At 42.4% G+C, this 19,593-nt stretch overlaps 1 protein-coding gene and 1 non-coding gene across 2 annotated transcripts; both read right to left on the bottom strand.

Moving 5' to 3' along the window:
- Nucleotides 1–2,320: 2,320 nt before the first annotated feature.
- Nucleotides 2,321–7,750, bottom strand: PDE12 (phosphodiesterase 12). The gene is made up of 3 exons (XM_012460803.2): nt 6,351–7,750; nt 4,933–5,011; nt 2,321–4,764 (listed from the first exon to the last, which is right to left on the bottom strand). Exons 1-3 carry the CDS (start codon nt 7,650–7,652, stop codon nt 4,322–4,324), a joined length of 1,824 nt encoding a protein of 607 aa, XP_012316226.1. The 5' UTR covers nt 7,653–7,750; the 3' UTR covers nt 2,321–4,321.
- An 8,789-nt stretch (nt 7,751–16,539) lies between these two features.
- Nucleotides 16,540–16,646, bottom strand: LOC135270902 (U6 spliceosomal RNA). Its single transcript, XR_010339056.1, has one exon. It is a non-coding gene; the product is annotated as a U6 spliceosomal RNA (small nuclear RNA).
- Nucleotides 16,647–19,593: the final 2,947 nt, after the last annotated feature.

Here is a 19,593-nt window from a genome sequence, read left to right as displayed (position 1 = left end):
TTGAATTTAGAGCTTTCTTTTTAAAATATATTTTTAATAAGTAGAGTTTGGTCTTTTTTTTTTTTTGATAGACGGGGTTTCACCACGTTGGTCAGGCTGGTCTTGAACTCCCGATCTCAGGTGATCTGCCCGCCTTGGCCTCCAAAGTGCTTGGATTACAGGCGTGAGCCACCACACCCAGCTGGTCTTTTTTTTTTAAGCAGCATAACTTGGTTATATTCAGCCACTGTCATTTCAGTTTCTCAGGAATTAGTATTTCTGATTCTTGCTATCTGCAAATGTGTACCTAAATCAAGATTTAAAAGCAGTAGGAACTAGATTGTTTCACAACATTGTGACCGTACTGAATGCAACTGGCTTATACACTTATGAATGTTAATCTCATGTGAATCATGTGAATTTTATCTCAAGAAAAAATGATTTGGTAATATATCAGCAAGCAGTACTGTATGGTTATTCTGAAGTTAGTGCTAAGAAAAAAAAATCAAGTTAATACAGCTCTAGTATTTTCAACATTTTAAAAGTACTTTCTCATAAAGCGGGAGCACAGAACTTATATATTACCCATGTCAGTTAAAGCTGGTAAAAACTGTCCTCTCTACCCCCAACAAAATGAAATCTAGAGTGGTTTTCTGGAGACAGGGTCTTGCTCTGTCACTCAGGCTGGAGTGCAGATCACACCTTGATCACAGCTCACTGCAGGCCTGACCTCTTTGGGCTCAAGCGATCCTCTCTGGATTCCACCTTCTGAGTAGCTGGGACTACAGGCATGCACTACCATGCCTGGCTAATTTTATTTTTTGCAGAGATGGGGTCTCACAATGTTGCCAAGCCTGGTCTTGAACTCCTCAGCTCAAGTGATCTTCCTGCCTTAGCCTCCCAAAATGTTGGGATTACAGTTGTGAGCCACTGTGCCTAGCCCTCTAGATAGAGTTGCCTTCCTGTACTATATTGAGCAATTATTTTTTTATTATTATTTTGAGAAAGAGTTTCACTCTTGTTGCCCAGGCTGGAGTGCAGTGGTGATTTTGGCTCACTAACCTCCCCCACTAGGTTTGTGATTCTCCTGCCTCAGCTTCCCAAGTAGATGAAATTACAGGCGCCTGCCACCACCCCCTGCTAATTTTTCTATGTTTAGTAGAGATGGGGTTTCACCTTGTTGACCAAGCTGGTCTTGAACTCCTGACCTCAGGTGATCCACCTACCTCGGCCTCTCAAAGTGCTGGGATTATAGGTGTGAGCCACCGTGCCGGCCAATTATTAAAATGCTCAAAACACAGAAATATGTGTTTAGAAAATTAGTTTTCAGGCCGGGTGTTGTGGCTCATGCCTATAATCCCAGCACTTTGGGAGGCCGAAGTGGGCAGATCACCTGAGGTCAAGAGATTGAGACCATCTTGGCCAACATGGAGAAACCCTGTCTCTACTAAAAATACAAAAAAATTAGCCAGGCGTGGCATGCACCTGTAGTCCCAGCTACTAGGGAGGCTGAGGCAGGAGAATTGTTTGCATCCAGGAGGCGGAGGTTGTAGTGAATCAAGATCATGCCACTGCACTCCAGCCTGGCAACAGAGCAAGACTCTGTCTCAAAAAAAAAATTTTAGAATATTACTTCCTATAGCAAGAACTTGTGACATTATAAAATGTGGTTTACCAAAGAAACTCACTAGATTTTCCATGTTTTCTTAAAATTAAATTTACTAAAAAATCCAAATGTAATAAAAAATGCAATCACACAGGTTGCTTTTTAAAAAGACATTTCTGGGTGCCTACGGGCAGTGGGAGGAGACTCAAAGTTCCAGCTCCTCAGGTGAGGTGACCCTATTACAAAATAATAAAATAAAAAATAAACAGACATTTCTGAATAACAATCCATTCTAACTCATGAGTACAAAGAAATGTGTATGCTATTTATGCATTCTTAGTGTTCGATACCTTTGGACTCCAGTCATTCTAAAATGTCCGTATACTGGAGATTTGATCAGATTATATGATACTTCACAATAACATTCCATGTCCTAATAATCTGAAATGCCTGTATACAATCTGAGTATACTGTTTAGTCAGAAAAGGATATAGAACATGAAATGTCTGTAAAGTGCTGAGTTTTTCTGACTAGAGTTTAATCTAGCTAGTTTTAATGTGGAACCTGTATTTTTTTTCATGGGCATGTTTGAATTTTTTCTTTCAAAATATTTCTCAACTTTTCAAAGTGACATTTTGTTTTCTCCCAATTCACTCTAAAGGTCCTGTCAACATCTTTGTTTGAAAGGAGACCAAAAACACATTTTAGAAATGAAAAAAAGTATTCACAAGAGAGTCAGGTTTTCGTTTTAATCTATTATTTACATATTTGTAAACTGCTGTTAAAATGCTCTCAAAAATAGTATTTAGGAAGGCACAATTTGGTAGCATCAATTTTTTATTTATACTTTTTTTCTAAACAAGATCCCAAGAAACTTCCACTTTAATTTTTCCCTTGGTCAAATGCAGATAAAACCCTTTCATTCTCAAACTTACTAAAAGTTAACAATACATTTGATAGTGAGCAGAATATGAAAGTACAGGCGTTATCAAAAGAGGAAAATTTTTATTATACTGGGTTCAGTGATTAAAGAATTTGAAACAAGGGCTTTCGTGACTGGGGAAAACCAAAGCTTTTCCTGAAGCGGGTAGGTTTTTAATACCCAAGCTATTAATTAAATGCAGAAATGAGATAACATAGTTATCCTGAACATCAAAAAAGCAACAGCTAAAGTATTATAAATAATGTATTTGACAACTTAATTAGTAAAGCTCCGTTACCACTCTAGGCTAGACACTAATCAGTGTAACCATTTGTAATTTCTAATTTTAAAAAGTTTGGCTTCACATTTAAATTTTCTTTTACCATATATATATTACATATATACATACTGTTGTCTGTAACTCAAACTATAATGCTAGTCTATAAAAAGAAGAGTATTTTTTTATTTCAGAGATGCTTAAAAGTCCCACTACTAACCCTTTTTCCTATTTATAAAAACCAACAATTTTGAAATTACTTCCAGCATAGAAATGCTCAATGATTCATCCAAAATTTCAAGCCCGCAGCAGTAGGTACTTTCTTATAATGTATTGTGCTGTATTCTCTAATATCATATGGTCAAATACCCTGTTCATTTGTGAACATTTTTCATGGGCAAGAGTAATTAAAGACAATGAGATCAAGTTGAATATGTTGCTACTCACTTTGAATACTAAATTGTGCTTGCATCCTAAAAATTAAAATGAGCTGCAGTAAGAATTAGAATATAAATTGTGTTCATTTGTACCATACACTAAAAACTAAAATCCTAAAAATAAGAATGAAAATACTTTACTTGTTCATTGAAAAATGAAAGATGAGAAGCAATAACAATTGGTGACGATTTCTTTTTATCTTGTTAAAGCTCTGAAATTGTAGTAAATCACTAACTAAATTGAGGTAGAGGTAGACCCTAATGTTACACCTTCCATGTTTCAGGTCTCTCATCTTAGGTCTCTAACGTCACCTATAACTTAAGTCTCTCACCTTCACTTATATATGTTTTCCCTCTTAGTACATAAACATGATTCAATTTGGAATGTGTTGTTATGAAAGAAAAATTAAGATCATTCAAATGGTACTTTAAAAATTCTGAAGTACTAGCTAAAAAAATTCACTTATAAAAACATGTACACAAGGGCCAGGCATGTGGCTCAGGCCTGTAACCCTAGCACTTTGGGAGGCTGAGGCGGGAGGATCATGAGAGGTCAGGAGTTCAAGAAGACCAGCCTGTCCAACGTGGTGAAACCCCGTTTCCACTAAAAATACAAAAATTACCTGGATATGTTGGTGAGTGCCTGTAATCCCAGCTACTCGGGAGGTTGAGGCAGGAGAATCACTTGAACCTGGGGTCGGGGGCGGAGGTTGCAGTGAGCTGAGATTGTGCCATTGAACATTGAACTCCAGCCTGGGCAACAAGAGCAAAACTCCATCTCAAAAACAAAAAAAATGTACACAATAATTGAATCTTCCTTTTTTTTCTGAGAGTCTCAAGTTGGAGAAAAATAATTCAATTTTCTATTTTGCTAGTCATAAATATATCTGTTTCTCCTCCAAATGTAGAGAAAAAAAGGAAAGAGAAGATTTGTGATGCAAACATTAACAGTTTCATAACAAAGACATCTGGAACATAACTAGGAGTATTGAACATTTACCATTCCTCTTCAAAGGTTACATATAAACTTTGATTCATATTAAATTTTTTTGCTAAAGTAACTACTTCCTTTTCAGACTTCAGTTCCATTAGACACACATCTATTTCCATTTTAAATCACATACAAGTGCTATGTGATCAGAGGGATGGGAAACACTAGGTAAGGCCTGGTGGGTGGTAACTTCTTCATGACTAGGTAATGGAATCACCTGTTCAACTTCTAAAGCATTTAAGTCAATGAAAATGTAATCTAGACATCCATGAAAGCCACCAACATAATTTGTGTAAGCAGGTTCACCACAAGCACTTTTCAGTTTGAAGAAATGCATAAGAGACATGTTGCATCTTTCCTCCTCCCCATTGGAAGCCCAGTCTTCATGATCCTCTGGAATGCTGCCATTGATGACATAATGATACATTCCTGTTGATGGTGTACTATTAAAGTCCCCACAAAATATAACTGGTATGCTAGGATACAGATCACATGAAACATGTCTAATGTGAGCCAAGGCTACTGCCATTTGAATGAGGCGAATATACCCACCTATGAACATAAAAAACATTAATGTAAGCATTTTTTAAAGTTAAGTTAAAAAAGAAAAAACTACACAAATTACAGTCTCTTGGTGACATTGAAGATATATATGTGTAAAACAGCTTTAAACAATCTTAAGCCACATTTAAGTCACTTGTGAAACTAAGTAAAACCTACCTTTAGGATGCCAGTAAAGATGGGTATTAGCAACACATATCCTTTTAGAAGAGTCCTTTGTAGACTGAAGAACTGAAACCTAAAATAAACAAAAGGTGCCAAGAGTTCGGCTGGCATCTGCAAATCTCCCAAACGGTTTTTTATCTAAGACTATATGATGAACTAACATTTTATTCCATCTCCTTCCCTTGATGAACTGGGACTGCAATCATGAAATCCGATGTTATTTTTCAGGATCTACATGAGTAGGAGTCCGTGTAACATGTTTTAATAACAGTCCAATATATAAAACTAGTATGTAAACAATACATTTTACATGACAACACTTTGAGTGGAGAAAAGTGTTTTCAAGCGTAAGTGCAGGCTCGAGTCAGGCAGACCTGGGTTTGAATACTCACTTTACCGTGTATAGCAATGTGACCTGCAGAAAGACACTTTTCTAGCCACTTTCCAACTGGTAATCACTGACGATACCATCCACATAGGCTGTTGTGTGGAGACAATTAAACCATCTTACACAGATGCATGAAGCCCCTTAGGTGCTCAAAAAAATGGTAGCTGCTCTTCTTACCATGAACAAAATTAATTACTTAAAAACTTTAACACACGAATGACATCTATAAAATGGGAACAGGGGAATTACTGTGAAGATTCAATAAGCCTATGATTTAAAAAAACAATTAGTTTATACTTATGGAGCACTTCAACACACACCAAGCTCTTAAATTTTAAGTACTTTGGGCCGGGAGCGGTGGCTCACGCCTGTAATCCCAGCACTTTGGGAGGCCGAGGCGGGTGAATCACGAGGTCAGGAGTTTGAGACCAGCCTGGCCAACATAGTGAAATCCCGTCTCTACTAAAAATACAAAAAATTAGCCGGGCGTGGTAGCGGGCGCCTGTATCCCAGCTACTTGGGAGGCTGACGCAGGAGAATCGCTTGAACCTGGGAGGCGAAGGCTGCGGTGAGTCGAGATCGCGCCACTGCACTCCTGCCCGGGCAACAGTGTGGCACTCCACCCCGGGCAACAGTATGAGACTCCGTCTCAAAAAAAAAAACAAAAACAAAAAAACCAAGTACTTTAAAATGTGCCAGAACAGTGCTTGGAAACAGTAAAAAACATTAGCTACTATAGTTCTTGCATTTAGCATGTGTCCCTCTCGCTAGATTGTAAGCACTGTAAAAGTCCCTGCTTGTCTTGTTCAAGGCAACCTGCAGTGTGGCAGGCACACCAGAGGTGTTCAATAAATATCTGCTGAACGAATGAAGAGTAAACTTTGCGTTGAAGATACAAGCGCAAACCCACCTTTCAACAATATCTGGATACTTTCATCGCAATTTTAACCCCCACCTCACCGCTTGCCTTTTAGGCCCCTAAAAGTGGGACAGTAATGTGAAGAGATGGGCTGAGTTACTTTACCTGAAGAACAGAAGATCTCTGGAGCACCTTCTCCTGCGCTGATGGGTACAAAACTAGTTTCTCCAGCAGTTCTTTGTGAAGTAGGTCGGACTCAAGGGCTTCGTGGAACGAAATGTCATGCTGGCTAAGAAGGCTGAACTTAGACTTTCGGTAGAAAGTGGCCAGGCCCTCGTGCTGCTTGATTCGAAACACCCCCTCTAGCCCGAAGGCCTCTAGGGCGGGTACCAAGCTGTCAGAAAACACTGCGCGGTCAACCTCCTGCAAACAGATGACATCGGCATTGTAGCCGGTGAGTTCCTTCTGGATAAGGTTCTGGCGGTAGTCGAGCTCCAGGGCGTAGGGGGCACAGTATGGGTACAGGACCGTTCGCGAGAAATCAGTCTGCGCGTACGTGTCTGCCAGGATGTTGTAAGAGACAGTGCGGATAAAAGCGTCCTCCGTCACCTTCTTCGTGTAGAGATGCCGGTGGTCAAAAGTGCAGGTGCCAGGCCCAGCCTCTACCCGACACACACTTTCCAACTCCCGGCTCGGCCCTAAGCGCTGCCCATCGCCTGGGGTGCAATGAAGCTTGAGCCTTAGCCCGATGTCGGCATTGGACGGGGTGTAGACGCGCTCCTCCACACCAGTCTCCGTCCAAGAAGGACAGGAGGGAGACAATGGTGAGGGGACACCGACCTCAGGCTCTGCCGCTCCGGGCTTGGCTTCCTTGTACCAGCGGAAGAGGGAGCCGGCGGGATCTCCAAATTCGAGGCCGAGTTTGGGGCACACAGGGAACCCGGCCATGATGTAGCGCGGCAACTGCAGTTCGGTGAAGGCGGGCGGGTTGCGCTCCACCTTGTACTTAACATCGCCGATCTGCAGCACCGCGCCGTCTTGCCAGGCGTCCACGTTCAGCACGTCCTCAGCCACTGCCTCCTCCCGGTAGTACAGCTTCACCACGGGCTCGCAGGCCACCGCCGGCTCGGACCCCGGCCCTGAACAGGACGCACCGCCGCTCGCATTCGGCCGGCTTTTCCTGCTCTTCTTGGCGGCGGCCGCCTTAGCGTGACCCTTTAGGGCATTCGTAGCGATGCGGCTGAGGACTCGACCCAGCGGCTCGCTCTGGTCGCGCTGCATGTTCTTGTGGCTGCCATCAGCCAAAGCGAATGACAGGCTCAGCTTAGGTTCCGAGGGTACACAGCGCACTACAGCTCGTTCCATCGCTCCCGCCGCCTTCTCGCTCTCCGCTTCAGCTCGGCTCAGCTGCTCCACCGCAGTCCGGATCCTCCGAAGCGCGGCGCGAACGCCTGGGAGCCTCCACATGAACCTGGTGGCCTAGCTGTCGACCAGACCGGCGGCCAATCAGCGGCCTACTGTCAGGTGGAGCAGAGGAGCCAAGACCGCCGGCTTTGACTCATTCAGTCCTCAGGACTTCCGGCTAGCGGAGAGAGGGAATGAAGTGCTTCCGCCTCGCACTTTCGCCAGGCGCTTGGGCACTCACGTCTCTAATTCTCTGAAGATTAATTTTTATCTACAAGATAGGTCAGAATTATAGGGAAGTGAAGAAAACATAAAGGTGTCAGAGGAAAATACTAAATTCCATGATTGTCGAAAGTGCACGGTGCGGACGGGAGGTAGCCTGCGCTCCAAGTCGGAAGTGGATGGGGCAGTGTCACGTGTTCCGCTTCGCTGGAGGACGTGGACACCTGTCTTGGACTCTTGGCTGGTGAATGAACTCTCCTGCCTGCGCTCCGGGCTGGACTGCGCTAGGACATGGAGACCTCCACCCAGATTGCGAGCGTTACTCGCGGTGTGGAAGGTGTTGCCCATTTCATCTCCACAACATTGCCCACCCTAATCGCTCTTTTCGGTGGCGTGGTACGTTCATCCCAGGCTGAGCCGGCGCCTACGCACGGAGCAGAGATTTTGTGGTAGATAATAACAAACAATATACAATAACTCCCATTTAGTAAGTACAGACTATGCGAGAAACACTACACATACTGTCTTATTTAAGCCTCATAGTTCTTCTCAGGTCCCTTTATCCTTCGCTTTACAGATGCGGAGTCCAGAGACATTAGCTGCTCAGGGTCACACAACTATTAATTGACAGAAAGAAATAGTACTGACAAACTACGGAAGGTTGTTTGTTATTTTTTATTAGAGACGGGTTGTCCCTTTGACACCCAGGCTGGAGTGCAGTGGCCTGATCATAGCTCACTTCCTCCTCGAACTCCAGGGCTCCCGCTGTCCTCCCGCCTCAGCCTCCCAGGTACAGGGATTAAGGGCAAGAGCCACCCAGCTATGCTCTGTTCATTGTTTGTTAGTAAAGAGATAGGAAGACTCTTTCTGTTTAGAGTTACTACATTTAACAAATAAAATTACAGGACTCTTGGTTAAATTCGAATTTCAGATAAGCAAGGAAAAAAAATGGGGCATACTTATCTTAAATAGTTGGCTGGGTGCTCACGCCTGTAATCCGTGGACAGATCACAAGACCTGGAGTTCGAGACCAGCCTGACCAACATGGTGAAACCCCATCTCTATTAAAAACACAAAAAATTAGCCCGGCGTAGTGGTGCTCCCATGTAATCCCAGCTATTCAGGAGCTGAGGGAGGACAATCGCTTGAACCCGGGAGGTGGAGGTTGCTGTGAGCCAAGATCACACCACTGCACTCCAGCCTGGGCAACAGAGCAAGACTCTGTCTCAAAAAAAAAAAAATCTGAATTTATTTATTTAATATAATTGTTATTTTTTAGGCAGGGTCTTTCTTTTATCCCAGGCTGGAGTGCAGCTGTGTGATCTTGGCTCACTGCAACTTCGGCTTCCAGAGTTCAATCAATTCTTGTGCCTCAGCCTCCCAAGTACCTGGGACTACAGGCACACACACCACCAACGCTCAACTAATTTTTGTATTTTTAGTAGAGACGGGGTTCACCGTGTTGCCCGGGCTGGTCTCAAACTCCTGGCCTCAAGCAAGCCACCTGCCTTGGCCTCCCAAAATCCTGAGATAAGTGAAAGCCACCTCCCCTGGCATAAGATGTTGGGTACCAGCCCCAACCCCGTCGTATGTGGGTGCCCTCAATCATGGCAGTGACAAGGGATTGAGAAAAGGAAATAAAGACAAGAGACACAAGAGTAGATGTTACAGCATGGGTCCAGGGGACCAACGAAAGCATGGGAATCCCCGAGCTCTGGGCTCCAAACACTTTTATTATGTGCATAATCTCATTGATCTTACGGGCGTGGAAGGGGAGGATTAAGAAGCGGGTAAGATGGGGAGGGGGGAACAGCACTTGAGATCCTTCTAAGACATGCTAAACTAGTGCTCTGAGTTTATCACCAATTGTTATCAGGGTGTGGCTGCATCAGAAGTATAGTGGATTGGTGGGGTGTCTGACCACACCCAATGCATCAAGGGGCTTTTTATCTCCCGAGCATTAAGGACATAGAGCAATTAAAATCACTCCATATTCCGAAAACCTAGGCAGAGTCTAAAGTGGTCCCTGATCTCTGCCCTGCAAGACTTTTCTCCTCCTAGCCAGCTCCCATCTGCAAAGACCCTCCCAGATCTTGTGAGCAGAGGGCGCTTCCCTTCTTAGAGATCTTTGCATAAGCCCTCTTTATGAGGCCCTCATACAGTCTCCATGTTGAGAAGGCATTCATGGGACCAGAGCAGTATTGCCTGCTCTGCAACCACCCTGAGGTGTTCCCGGTGTTACTGCACTCTCAGGTGGTCTTTACCTTAGGCCTCCTGTTCCCGCTTGATTTCCAATTAACTGTGCCAATAATATAGTTTAGTTTGGTGTATAAACTTGAGTGTACTCTGAGCCAAAGAAGCTTATAATTATTTAGCTAGAATTAGCATAGGTCTCCCCCTGGCCATCTTGACCCACATAAGACATCCTGTATTTTATTGCTATTTTTTAAAAGGTCTTGAAGAATGAATGGTTTTAACTGTAGACCAGAAAGAGATCCAATGTGATGAGTAAAGAGACCAGGAGAGAGTAATAGATAGGAAAGATATGCATCTACCAGATTGTGTAGTGCATTCTAAACCATACTATGAAGTTCTGGATTTCTTTTAAGAGGGCCATTAGAGTTGTTTTGCTTGCAATTATGGAAAAGTTTTAATTTTCATTTTCTTGAAAGGGGAAAAGCTAAAAATATTTGGTTTTAATTGCAGGAAAAAAAGTGTTTGATATCATAATTGTCACTGGCCTCCATACAATTTTTTTTTTTGAGATGGAACCTCACTCTCTCGCCCAGGTTGGAGTGCAGTGGTACGATCTCACCTCTCAGGTTCAAGCAATTCTCGTGCCTCACCCTCCCTAATAGCTGAGATTACAGGTGTGCACTGGCACGCCTGGCTAGTTTTTGTATTTTTAGTAGAGACGGCATTTCACCATCTACTAAATATGGTGAAACACTGTCTCTACTAAAAATACAAAAATTAGATGGGATTTCACCACCTCTACTCAACATGGTGAAACCCTCTTTCTACAAAAATCGCCAGGCGCAGTGATGGGTGCCTGTAATCCCAGCTACTCGGGAGGCTGAGACAGGAGAATCTCTTGAACCTTGGGGATGGAGTTTGCAGTGAGCCAAGATCATGTGCCCCTGCACTGCAGCCTGGGCAACAGAGAGACTCTGTCTGGAGGGGAGGGGAGGATAAATAGCTTAAGAATTTAATTTAGACATTACATTTTGCCTGCATCAATTGGTCAGACAGATTTATGCTTCCTCTGCTAGATGTTTTAAGGTCATAAAACTGTTGCTTCCATGATACTTTTAATACTTGCTTGATTTGTGTATAAGCTAAAACCATGAGGGCTGGCTGCTGGGCTCCCCTGAACGCTTACACACATTTTGATATGAGCTTTTGTCTTTGTTTTTCAGCCTCTGGATTCTGAGAGCTAGACAGGTGGCCATGATGAAACCTGGAAACATATGTGTGTCTGTGTCACCTGGCCCACCAGCTGAATGGTAGAGCCGAGACTAGTATGGCCCCATTCTCCCTGGCCCAACTCTTCATCCTTGTCATGTTGGGAGGTGTTGGAACCTCCACTATCATCTTCACAGCTTTATCCTCTGTACTGGACTCTATACCTGGTATGTAAATCCAGGACACAGATAGGCTCTCCCTTCATAGCTGTTCTCGATGCCACATGGATACTGAGGAACAGGATGACTGGGGTTAGGAGAAGGGCAAGGGATATTGGGAAAAGTACCTTTGTCCAATATCTTTTTTTTTTTTTTTAAGATGGAGTTTCGCTCTTGTTGCCCAGGCTGGAGTGCAATGGCGCGATCTCGGCTCACTGCAACCTCCACCTCCTGGGTTCAAGTCATTCTCCTGCTTCAGCCTCCCCAGTAGTTGGGATTACAGGTGCCTGTCACCATGCCCAGCTAAGTTTTTATATTTTTTGTAGAGACAGGGTTTCACTATGTTGGCAAGGCTGGTCTTGAACTCCTGACCTCAGGCTATTCACACGCCTTAGCCTCCAGAAGTGCTGTGATTACAGCATGAGCCACTGTGCCTGGCTGCTTTTTATTTTTATTTTAATATTATTATTTTTGAGATGGAGTTTCACTCTTGTTGCCCAGGCTGGAGTGCAATAACACAATCTTGGCTCACTGCATCCTCTGCCTCCCAGGTTCAAGTGATTCTCCTGCCTCACTCAACCTCCCAGATATCTGGGATTATGGTCATGTACCAGCATGCCTGGCTAATTTTGTATTTTTAGTAGAGACAGGTTTTCTCCATTGTTGGTCAGGCTGGTCTCGAACTCCTGACCTCAGGTGATCTGCCTGCCTTGGCCTCCCAAAGTACTGGGATTACAGGCATGAGCCATCATACCTGGCCACTTCTTATTTTTTTTAAGACAGAGTTTCACTCTGTTACCCAGGCTGGAGTGCTGTAGCACCATGATAGCTTGCTGCAGCCTTGAACTCCTTGGGCTCCTATTTTAGGTACGTGCCACCACACCCAACTAATTATTTTTTATTTGTTGTAGAGATGGGGGATCTCACTATATTGCCCAAGCTGGTCTCAAACTCCTGGGCTGAAGTGATCCTCCTGCCTCAGCCTCCCAAAGGGCTGAGATTGGCAGTGTGAGACACTATGCCTGGTGGCTTTGTTTTTTCAAAATAAATAACTTTCTCGAATGGACGGGGCTTAATGAAAATAAGTAAGTAATTTAAATGGCTAGTTTTGCTTTCCATAAGCAAATGAAATACAGTTGTTAAGAACAAGTAAATTAGGTAAGTGTGAATGGAATAAGCATCTACAAATAAACTTGTCATAGTTTCAAAAATCTTTTCAGTAATTTAAAATCATAAAGTCATGTTATATTAAATTAGGTAACAGATAATTATAAATTGTCTTGAGTTGGCTGAGCGCAGTGGCTCATGCCTCTAATCCCAGCACTTTGGGAGTCTGAGATGGGAGGATCATTTGAGCCCCAGGCAACATAGTGAGACCCCATCCCAAAAAAAAAAAAAAAAAGTAAAACGTTTGAGTTATTTCTAAGTTAGTGAGTGAAAATACTGAAACATTAATTATTAAACATAAGTTTAAGTTTACATATTTTGATGTCTTGGTTTTTTTTTTCACTTTTTTCCACTTATTCTCAAGTTCTGTTTTTATCTTTTTAATTTTTGATGTCTTGCTTCATATGATATAAACAGCTAAATATATTTGGATCCATTGATCAACAACAAATTGAGAAAACATATTTTTAGAAATTATTACATGGCTCTCGTCTGCAAACACTGATATAAAACAATTCAAAATCACTGACTTCCTGGGTTTTCACTAGAAACTAGTGTTACTAAGAGTTAAAATTCAAATTAATATATGTAATTAAAACTACTAAAAGTAAGAAATAATTTTGTATACAGAATACAGTAAAAGCAACATATGTTTTTAGTGAAGAAAAGTTAAGTCATGAGGATATATTCTTTTTTTTTTTTTTTTGAGCCCGAGTTTCTCTCTTGTTTCCCAGGCTGGAGTGCAATGGCGTGATCTCAGCTCACCACAACCTCCACCTTCTGGGTTTAAGCAATTCTCCTGCCTCAGCCTCCCGAGTAGCTGGGACTACAAGCATGCACCACCATGCCCAGCTAAATTTTGTATTTTTAGTAGAGACAGGGTTTCACTATGTTGACCAGGATGGTCTCGATCTCTTGACCTTGTGATCCACCTGCCTCGGCCTCCCAAAGTGCTGGGATTATAGGCATGAGCCACTGCGCCCAGACAAGGATATATTCTTTTGTTAAAAAATTTTTGTTTCTAACCACTGAAACAATAACAACAACAACAAAAAAAGAAAAACGTTTGGCTAACAGTTATGTAAAGGTTGTTTTAGAATAAATATGTGGCACTTGTTTATTCTAAATAAATAGGATAAATGGGAGGCCGAGGTGGGGGGATCACCTGAGCTCAGGAGTTCAAGACCAGCCTGACCAACATGGTGAAACCCTGTCTCTATTAAAAATACAAAACAAAATTAGCTGGGCTTGATGGTATGTGCCTGGAGTCCCAGCTACTCAAGAAGCTGAGGTAGGAGTATCACTTGAACCCGGGAGGCAAAGGTTGCAGTGAGCCAAGATTGCACCACTGTACTCCAGTCTGGGCCACAGAGTGAGACTCTGTCTCACACACACACACATACATACATACACACAAAAGCTGGGCATGGTGGCTCACACCTGTAATCCCAGCACTTTGGGAGGTAGGGCCGAGTGTATCAGGAGGTCAGGAGATTGAGACCATCCTGGCTAACATGGTGCACTCCATCTCTACTAAAAATACAAAAAATTAGTCGGGCTTGGTGGCACATGCCTGTAGTCCCAGCTACTTGGGAGGCTGAAGCAGGAGAATTGCTTGAACCCCAGAAGCAGAGGTTGCAGTGAACCAAGATTGAGCCATTGCACTTCAGCCTGGGTGATAGAGCAAGACTCCGTCTCAAAAAAAAAAAAAAAAAAAAAAAAAAAGAATAAATGTATGGAAAAATGTTATACACAAAAATAAATGTATATAAAAAGTTGGAGAAAAAAATTTAAAAACTAAGAGGTTATAAAAGGCTTATGGAATTTTTATGTAGTCAAAGCTGACTGAGACTGGATCTATTTGTTTATAAGGTTATTATTAATATTTATTTAGTCATTGTCTTTTTTTTTAAGAGACAGGGTCTTGATCTGTGACTCAGGTTGGAGTATTGTTGTGTAGTCATAGCTCATTTGTAATCTCAAATTTCTGGGCTTAAGCATTCCTCTTGTGTCAATCTCCCAAGTGGCTAGGACTACAGGTTGTGCCACCATGCCTGACTAATTACAAAAATTTTGTTTTGTGGAGATGGGGTCTCGCTCGATGTGTTGCCCAGGCTGGTCTTGCACTCTTGGCCTCAAATGATCTTCCCACCTTGGCCTCCCAGAGTGTTGGGATTATAGGTGTGAACCACCATGCTTGGCCATATGGTTTTATTGAAATTTGCTTTAGTATTAGTAATACACTGATACAAAAGTAAAATTTGATTCTCTCATTTGAACATGATTTTCTGGTAGTACTTTTTTTTTTTTTTGAGATGGAGTTTCACTTTGTTGTTGCCCAGGCTGGAGTGCAGTGGCACGGTCTTGGCTCACTGCAACTTTCACTGCCCAGGTTCAAGTGATTCTCCTCCTCAGCCTCCTGAGTAGCTGCGATTACAGGCACCCGCCACCACACTTGGCTAATTTTTGTATTTTTAGTAGAGACAGGGGTCTCACCATGTTGACCAGGCTGGTCTCGAACTCCTGACCTCATGATCCACCTGCCTCAGCCTCCCAAAGTGCTGGGATTACAGGTGTGAACCACCACACCTGGCCTTCTGGTAGTATTAATAAAAGATAGTAAGCCAGTCATGGTGGCTCATGCCTGTTATCCTAGCACTTTGGGAGGCCAATGCAGAAAAATTGCTTGAGCCCAGGAGTTCAAGAGCAGCCTAGGCAACACAGCAAAACCCTGTCTCTGCCAAAAATACAAAAATTAGCTGGGCATGGTGGTTCATACCTGTAGTCCTAGCAGGCACTACACTCTAGTCCTCAGTCTGGAGACTGAGGTGGGAGGATAGTTTAAGCCTGGGAGGCTGAAGTTGCAGAGAGCTGAGATTGCACCGAGCTGAGATTGCACCATTGCACTCCAGCCTGGGTGACAGAGCCAGAACTTGTCTCAAAAGATAAAAGAAAAGAAAATATGGTAAAAGATTTTGTTCACTTTTTGAGTAAATTGTAAAAGAAAGAGGAGAGAGAGAGAAACTGATTGTGTGCCTCATGCTGTCTAAAATATTAAAAAAAAATTTTTTTTTTAAGACAGGGTGTCACTCTGTTGCCCAGGCTGGAGTGCAGTGGTGTGATCTTGGCTCACTGCAACCTTCGCCTCCTGGGTTCAAGCGATTCTCCCACCTCAGCCTCCCGAGTAGCTGGAACTACAGGTGCCCACCACCATGCCCAGCTAATTTTCTTATGTTTTGGTAGAGACTGGATTTCACCATGCTGGCACGACTGGCCTGGAACTCCTGATCTCAAGTGATCTGCCTGCCTCAGCCTCCCAAAAGGCTGGGATTACAGGCGTGACCCATTGCACCTGGTCTGATTAAATTTTTTAATTAAAAAAGCCCAGGCTGGCTGAGCACAGTGGCTCACACCTGTAATCTCAGCACTTTGGGAGGCCAGGGCAGGCAGATCACAAGGTCAAGAGATCGAGACTATCCTGGCCAACATGGTGAAATCCTGTCTCTACTAAAAATACAAAAAATTAATCGGTCATAGTGGTGATAACCTATAGTCCCAGCTACTCGGGAGGCTGAGGCAGGAGAATTGCTTGAAATCGGAAAATGGAAGTTGCAGTGAGCCAGGATCGTGCCACTGCACTCCAGCCTGGTGATAGAGCAAGACTCTGTCTCAAAACAAACAAACAAACAAACAACAACAATAAAAAGCCCAGGCTCGAGTGCATTGGCTATTCACAGGTGCAACCATAATAGCCCACTGCAGCCTTGAACTCCTGAGCTCAAGTGATCCTCCCACCTCAGCCTCCTGAGTACCTGGGATTACAGGCACAGGCCACTGGATCTGGCTCTGCTCTCTTTGTTAGATCTTTTCATTATTTGGAAAACTGAGTCTTTTCTCTATCAAAAAGTGAAGGATTTTGCTTATAAAATCTTTAAAAAAAAACTATGGAATGCTTCACAAATTTGTGTGTCATTCTTGTGCAGGCACCATGCTAATCTTCTCTGCATAATTTCAGCTTTAGTATTTGTGCTGCTGAAGTGAGCACTGCTTTGTAAAATTTTTTAAATTATCACTTTGGCTAAATGAATGACTGATATTTTATAGTGACCTGTAATCTTATTTTGATAAAATGTTTTAAAACTTTCCTACTTTGTTTTCATTAAAAAAAATTTTTTTGAGACAGTGTCTCACTCTGTCACCCAGGCTGGAGTGCAGTGGTGCAGTCATAGCTCACTGCAGCCTCGACCTCCTGGGCTCAAGCAGTCCTCCCACCTCAGTGTCTCAAGTATCTGGGACTACAAGCACACACCAGCAACGCCTGGCTAAGTTTTTAAAAATATTCTGTAGAGACAGCATTTCGCTTTATTGCCCAGGCTGTTCTCAAACTCCAGGGCTCAAGAGATCTTTCACCTTGGCCTTCCAAAGTGCTGGGATTACAGGTTTGAGCCACTGAGCCTGGCCTTTTCTATTTTAATTGAGTGTTTTTATCCTTTGACATACTTGACAGGCTTCCCAAAATCAAATTTCAAATTCTAAATTAAGTCTTTTTGGCCTCAAACTAATCTTAGGTTATCCCAGAATGGCCCTGGAAGTCTAAGAAAGACATATTAGGCTTATTTGATACGTAAATTATATGGAAAACCTTCTTTGCATTACATTTATATGAACATATTATTAATATGTGTTTAAAAAGTACATGAGATTCCTAAAAATCTGATGTGTCTTTGTATATGTTATCAGTCATAATTTTGGCTACTATGTAAAACTGTTATAGATTACAGAAAAAAGCAAATTTCCTTGTCAATTGCATCATTATTGTAAACTTTTACCAGGTCTTTCACCACAGCCATTCTAAATCTTGTTGTTCATAGTAAATTGCTTTATTCTGATGTTTCTTCTGAATGATCTTTGCAAGCAAATATAATCCTAAAGCATTGTGTCTTCAAAGAGGTTTATGAAAAGGATAAAGAGGTTTATGAAAAGCATAAAAAAATCTCTGTTACATACTCTGGAATACAGGCCTCTGTTGATTATTCAGTTGGACTGGATAAGAACTTTAAAAACTGCAATGGTGAAAACTGGACTTAAAATGTCTCATTTATCAAGTAGAACAAAAATTAATTACATGGGACTGAACTGATGAGAACAGAAATGATTTTAATGACTTTTTTGCTTGAAAGGTTGCTGACATTTTAATTTTTTTTTTTCAGAGTTAAGAAAACTTTTTTCTCTGCATTATCTGTAGTTTTATAGCAATTTGGTAACTTTTTGGTATATTTTGTGAGTAAAATTGAAATATTTACCTTTTTCTCTACCTGATAACTCCAGAATTAGGAAACTATTCATGAGTATTCTTATGACAATATATTTATTTGTATAAGCTCAAGAGGAATCTGTTCCTGTAAAAGAACACACTTTTGGAAACATTGGCTATTAAAAAGATGTACATTGGCAAGGTGTGGTGGCTCACTCCTGTAATCCTAGCACATCTAGAGGCCAAGGCAGAAGGATTGCTTGAGGCCAGGAGTTCAAGACCAACCTGGCCAACAGTGAGACTTTGTTTTTAAAATAAAATTATTTTTAAAAGTGAAAAAAAAAAAGATGTACATTGTATCATTCAGGTTTCAAAGTGGGAAGCAGAAACAGTAAGAGATAATATATATCATCTATATCCATATATAGATATATGTGTGTGTATGTATGTGTGTGTGTGTGTATGTGTATATATATATATATATATGTATTTTTTTTTCCCCAAAGAATTGGCTTATGCAATGGAAGGGGCTGGTTAAGCAAGTCCAAGGTCTGTAGGGCAGGCGATCTGTCAGGAAGGGAAGAACTAGAAAATTGAGAGCAGTTGTAGATCCAGCTGCTCTTTGGAGTTTGACTCAGGGCATGCCTATCTTTTTATTATTTTTTAAATTTTTAATTTTTTAAAATAGAGATGGAGTTACACCATGTTGCCCAGGCTGGTCTCAAACTCCTGGGCTCAAGCAAGCTGCCTGGCTTGGCCTCCTAATGTGCTGGGATTACAGGTTTGATCCACTTTGCCAGGCCTAAATCTTTTTAAAAGGATTTCTACTGATTGAGTCAGGCTCACCCAGGATAATCTCCTTAGACCAATATCAGTTGACTACCAGGGACTTGAATTATAGCTGTAATCTCTTCACAGCAGCCCTAGATTAGTGTTTGATTGAATGACTGGGAGGAGGTGGGTATGTCATACATAAGATTGCTGCCTTCTCTTTAGTCCTAGTTTAGCCTAATCAAATTGATATTCAGGCCAGATATAGTGACTCAGCCCATAATCTCAACACTTTTAGGAAGCTGAAGCAGGAGGATTGCTTGAGCCTGGGAGTTTGAGACAAGCTTGGGCAACATAGTGAGACACTGTCCCAACAAAATATTTTTAAAAATTAGCCAATGTCTTGGTGTGCACCTGTAGTCCCAGCTACTCAGGAGGCTGAGGTGAGAGGATCCCTTGAGCCCAGGAGTTTGAGGATGCAGTGAGCTATTGCGGTAGTCTCAGCAATGCAAGATGTAACAGTTTCTCAGGCCTGGTGTGGTGGCTCGTGCCTGTAATCCCAGCACTTTGGGAGGCTGAGGCGAGTGGATCAAGAGGTCAGGAGTTTGAGACCAGCCTGACCAACATGGTGAAACCCCATCTCTACTAAAAATACAAAAATTAGCTGGACCTGGTGGCATGCGCCTGTAATCCCAGCTACTTGGGAGGCTGAGGCAGGAGAGTCGCTTGAACCCGGGAGGTGGAGGTTGCAGTGAGCTGACATCAGGCCACTGCACTCCAGCCTGGGTGACAGAGTGAGACTCCATCTCAAAGAAAAACAGACAAACGGTTTCTGGTTGTCTGAGATAACAACTGGGATTCTTTGTCCTACCTCCAAGACAAGTAAGTAGGGCAGACCCCAAGGTGAGTTTAGAGCGAAAGTTTAATAGTGAAAGAAGAAAACTCTCTGCCAGCAGAGAGGGGCGCC

The sequence above is a fragment of the Aotus nancymaae genome, unplaced genomic scaffold, assembly GCF_030222135.1.
Source record: "Aotus nancymaae isolate 86718 unplaced genomic scaffold, 86718_ANA_hifiasm-v0.15.2.pri h1tg000067l, whole genome shotgun sequence".
Lineage (NCBI taxonomy): Eukaryota > Metazoa > Chordata > Mammalia > Primates > Aotidae > Aotus > Aotus nancymaae.
The sequence above is the reverse complement of the archived record's forward strand: the minus strand, read 5'-3'. Positions and strand labels throughout refer to the sequence as shown.

What these genes read in the sequence shown, in the direction of transcription:
- PDE12 (XM_012460803.2), bottom strand. Translation starts at nt 7,652, where the DNA reads ATGTGGAGGCTCCCAGGCGTTCGCGCCGCGCTTCGGAGGATCCGGACT. An exon ending in AGAGATCTTCTGTTCTTCAG is followed by an intron (nt 5,012 to 6,350) that starts GTAAAGTAACTC and finishes TGTTTATTTTAG; the next exon opens with GTTTCAGTTCTTCAGTCTAC. An exon ending in TCTTTACTGGCATCCTAAAG is followed by an intron (nt 4,765 to 4,932) that starts GTAGGTTTTACT and finishes TTATGTTCATAG; the next exon opens with GTGGGTATATTCGCCTCATT.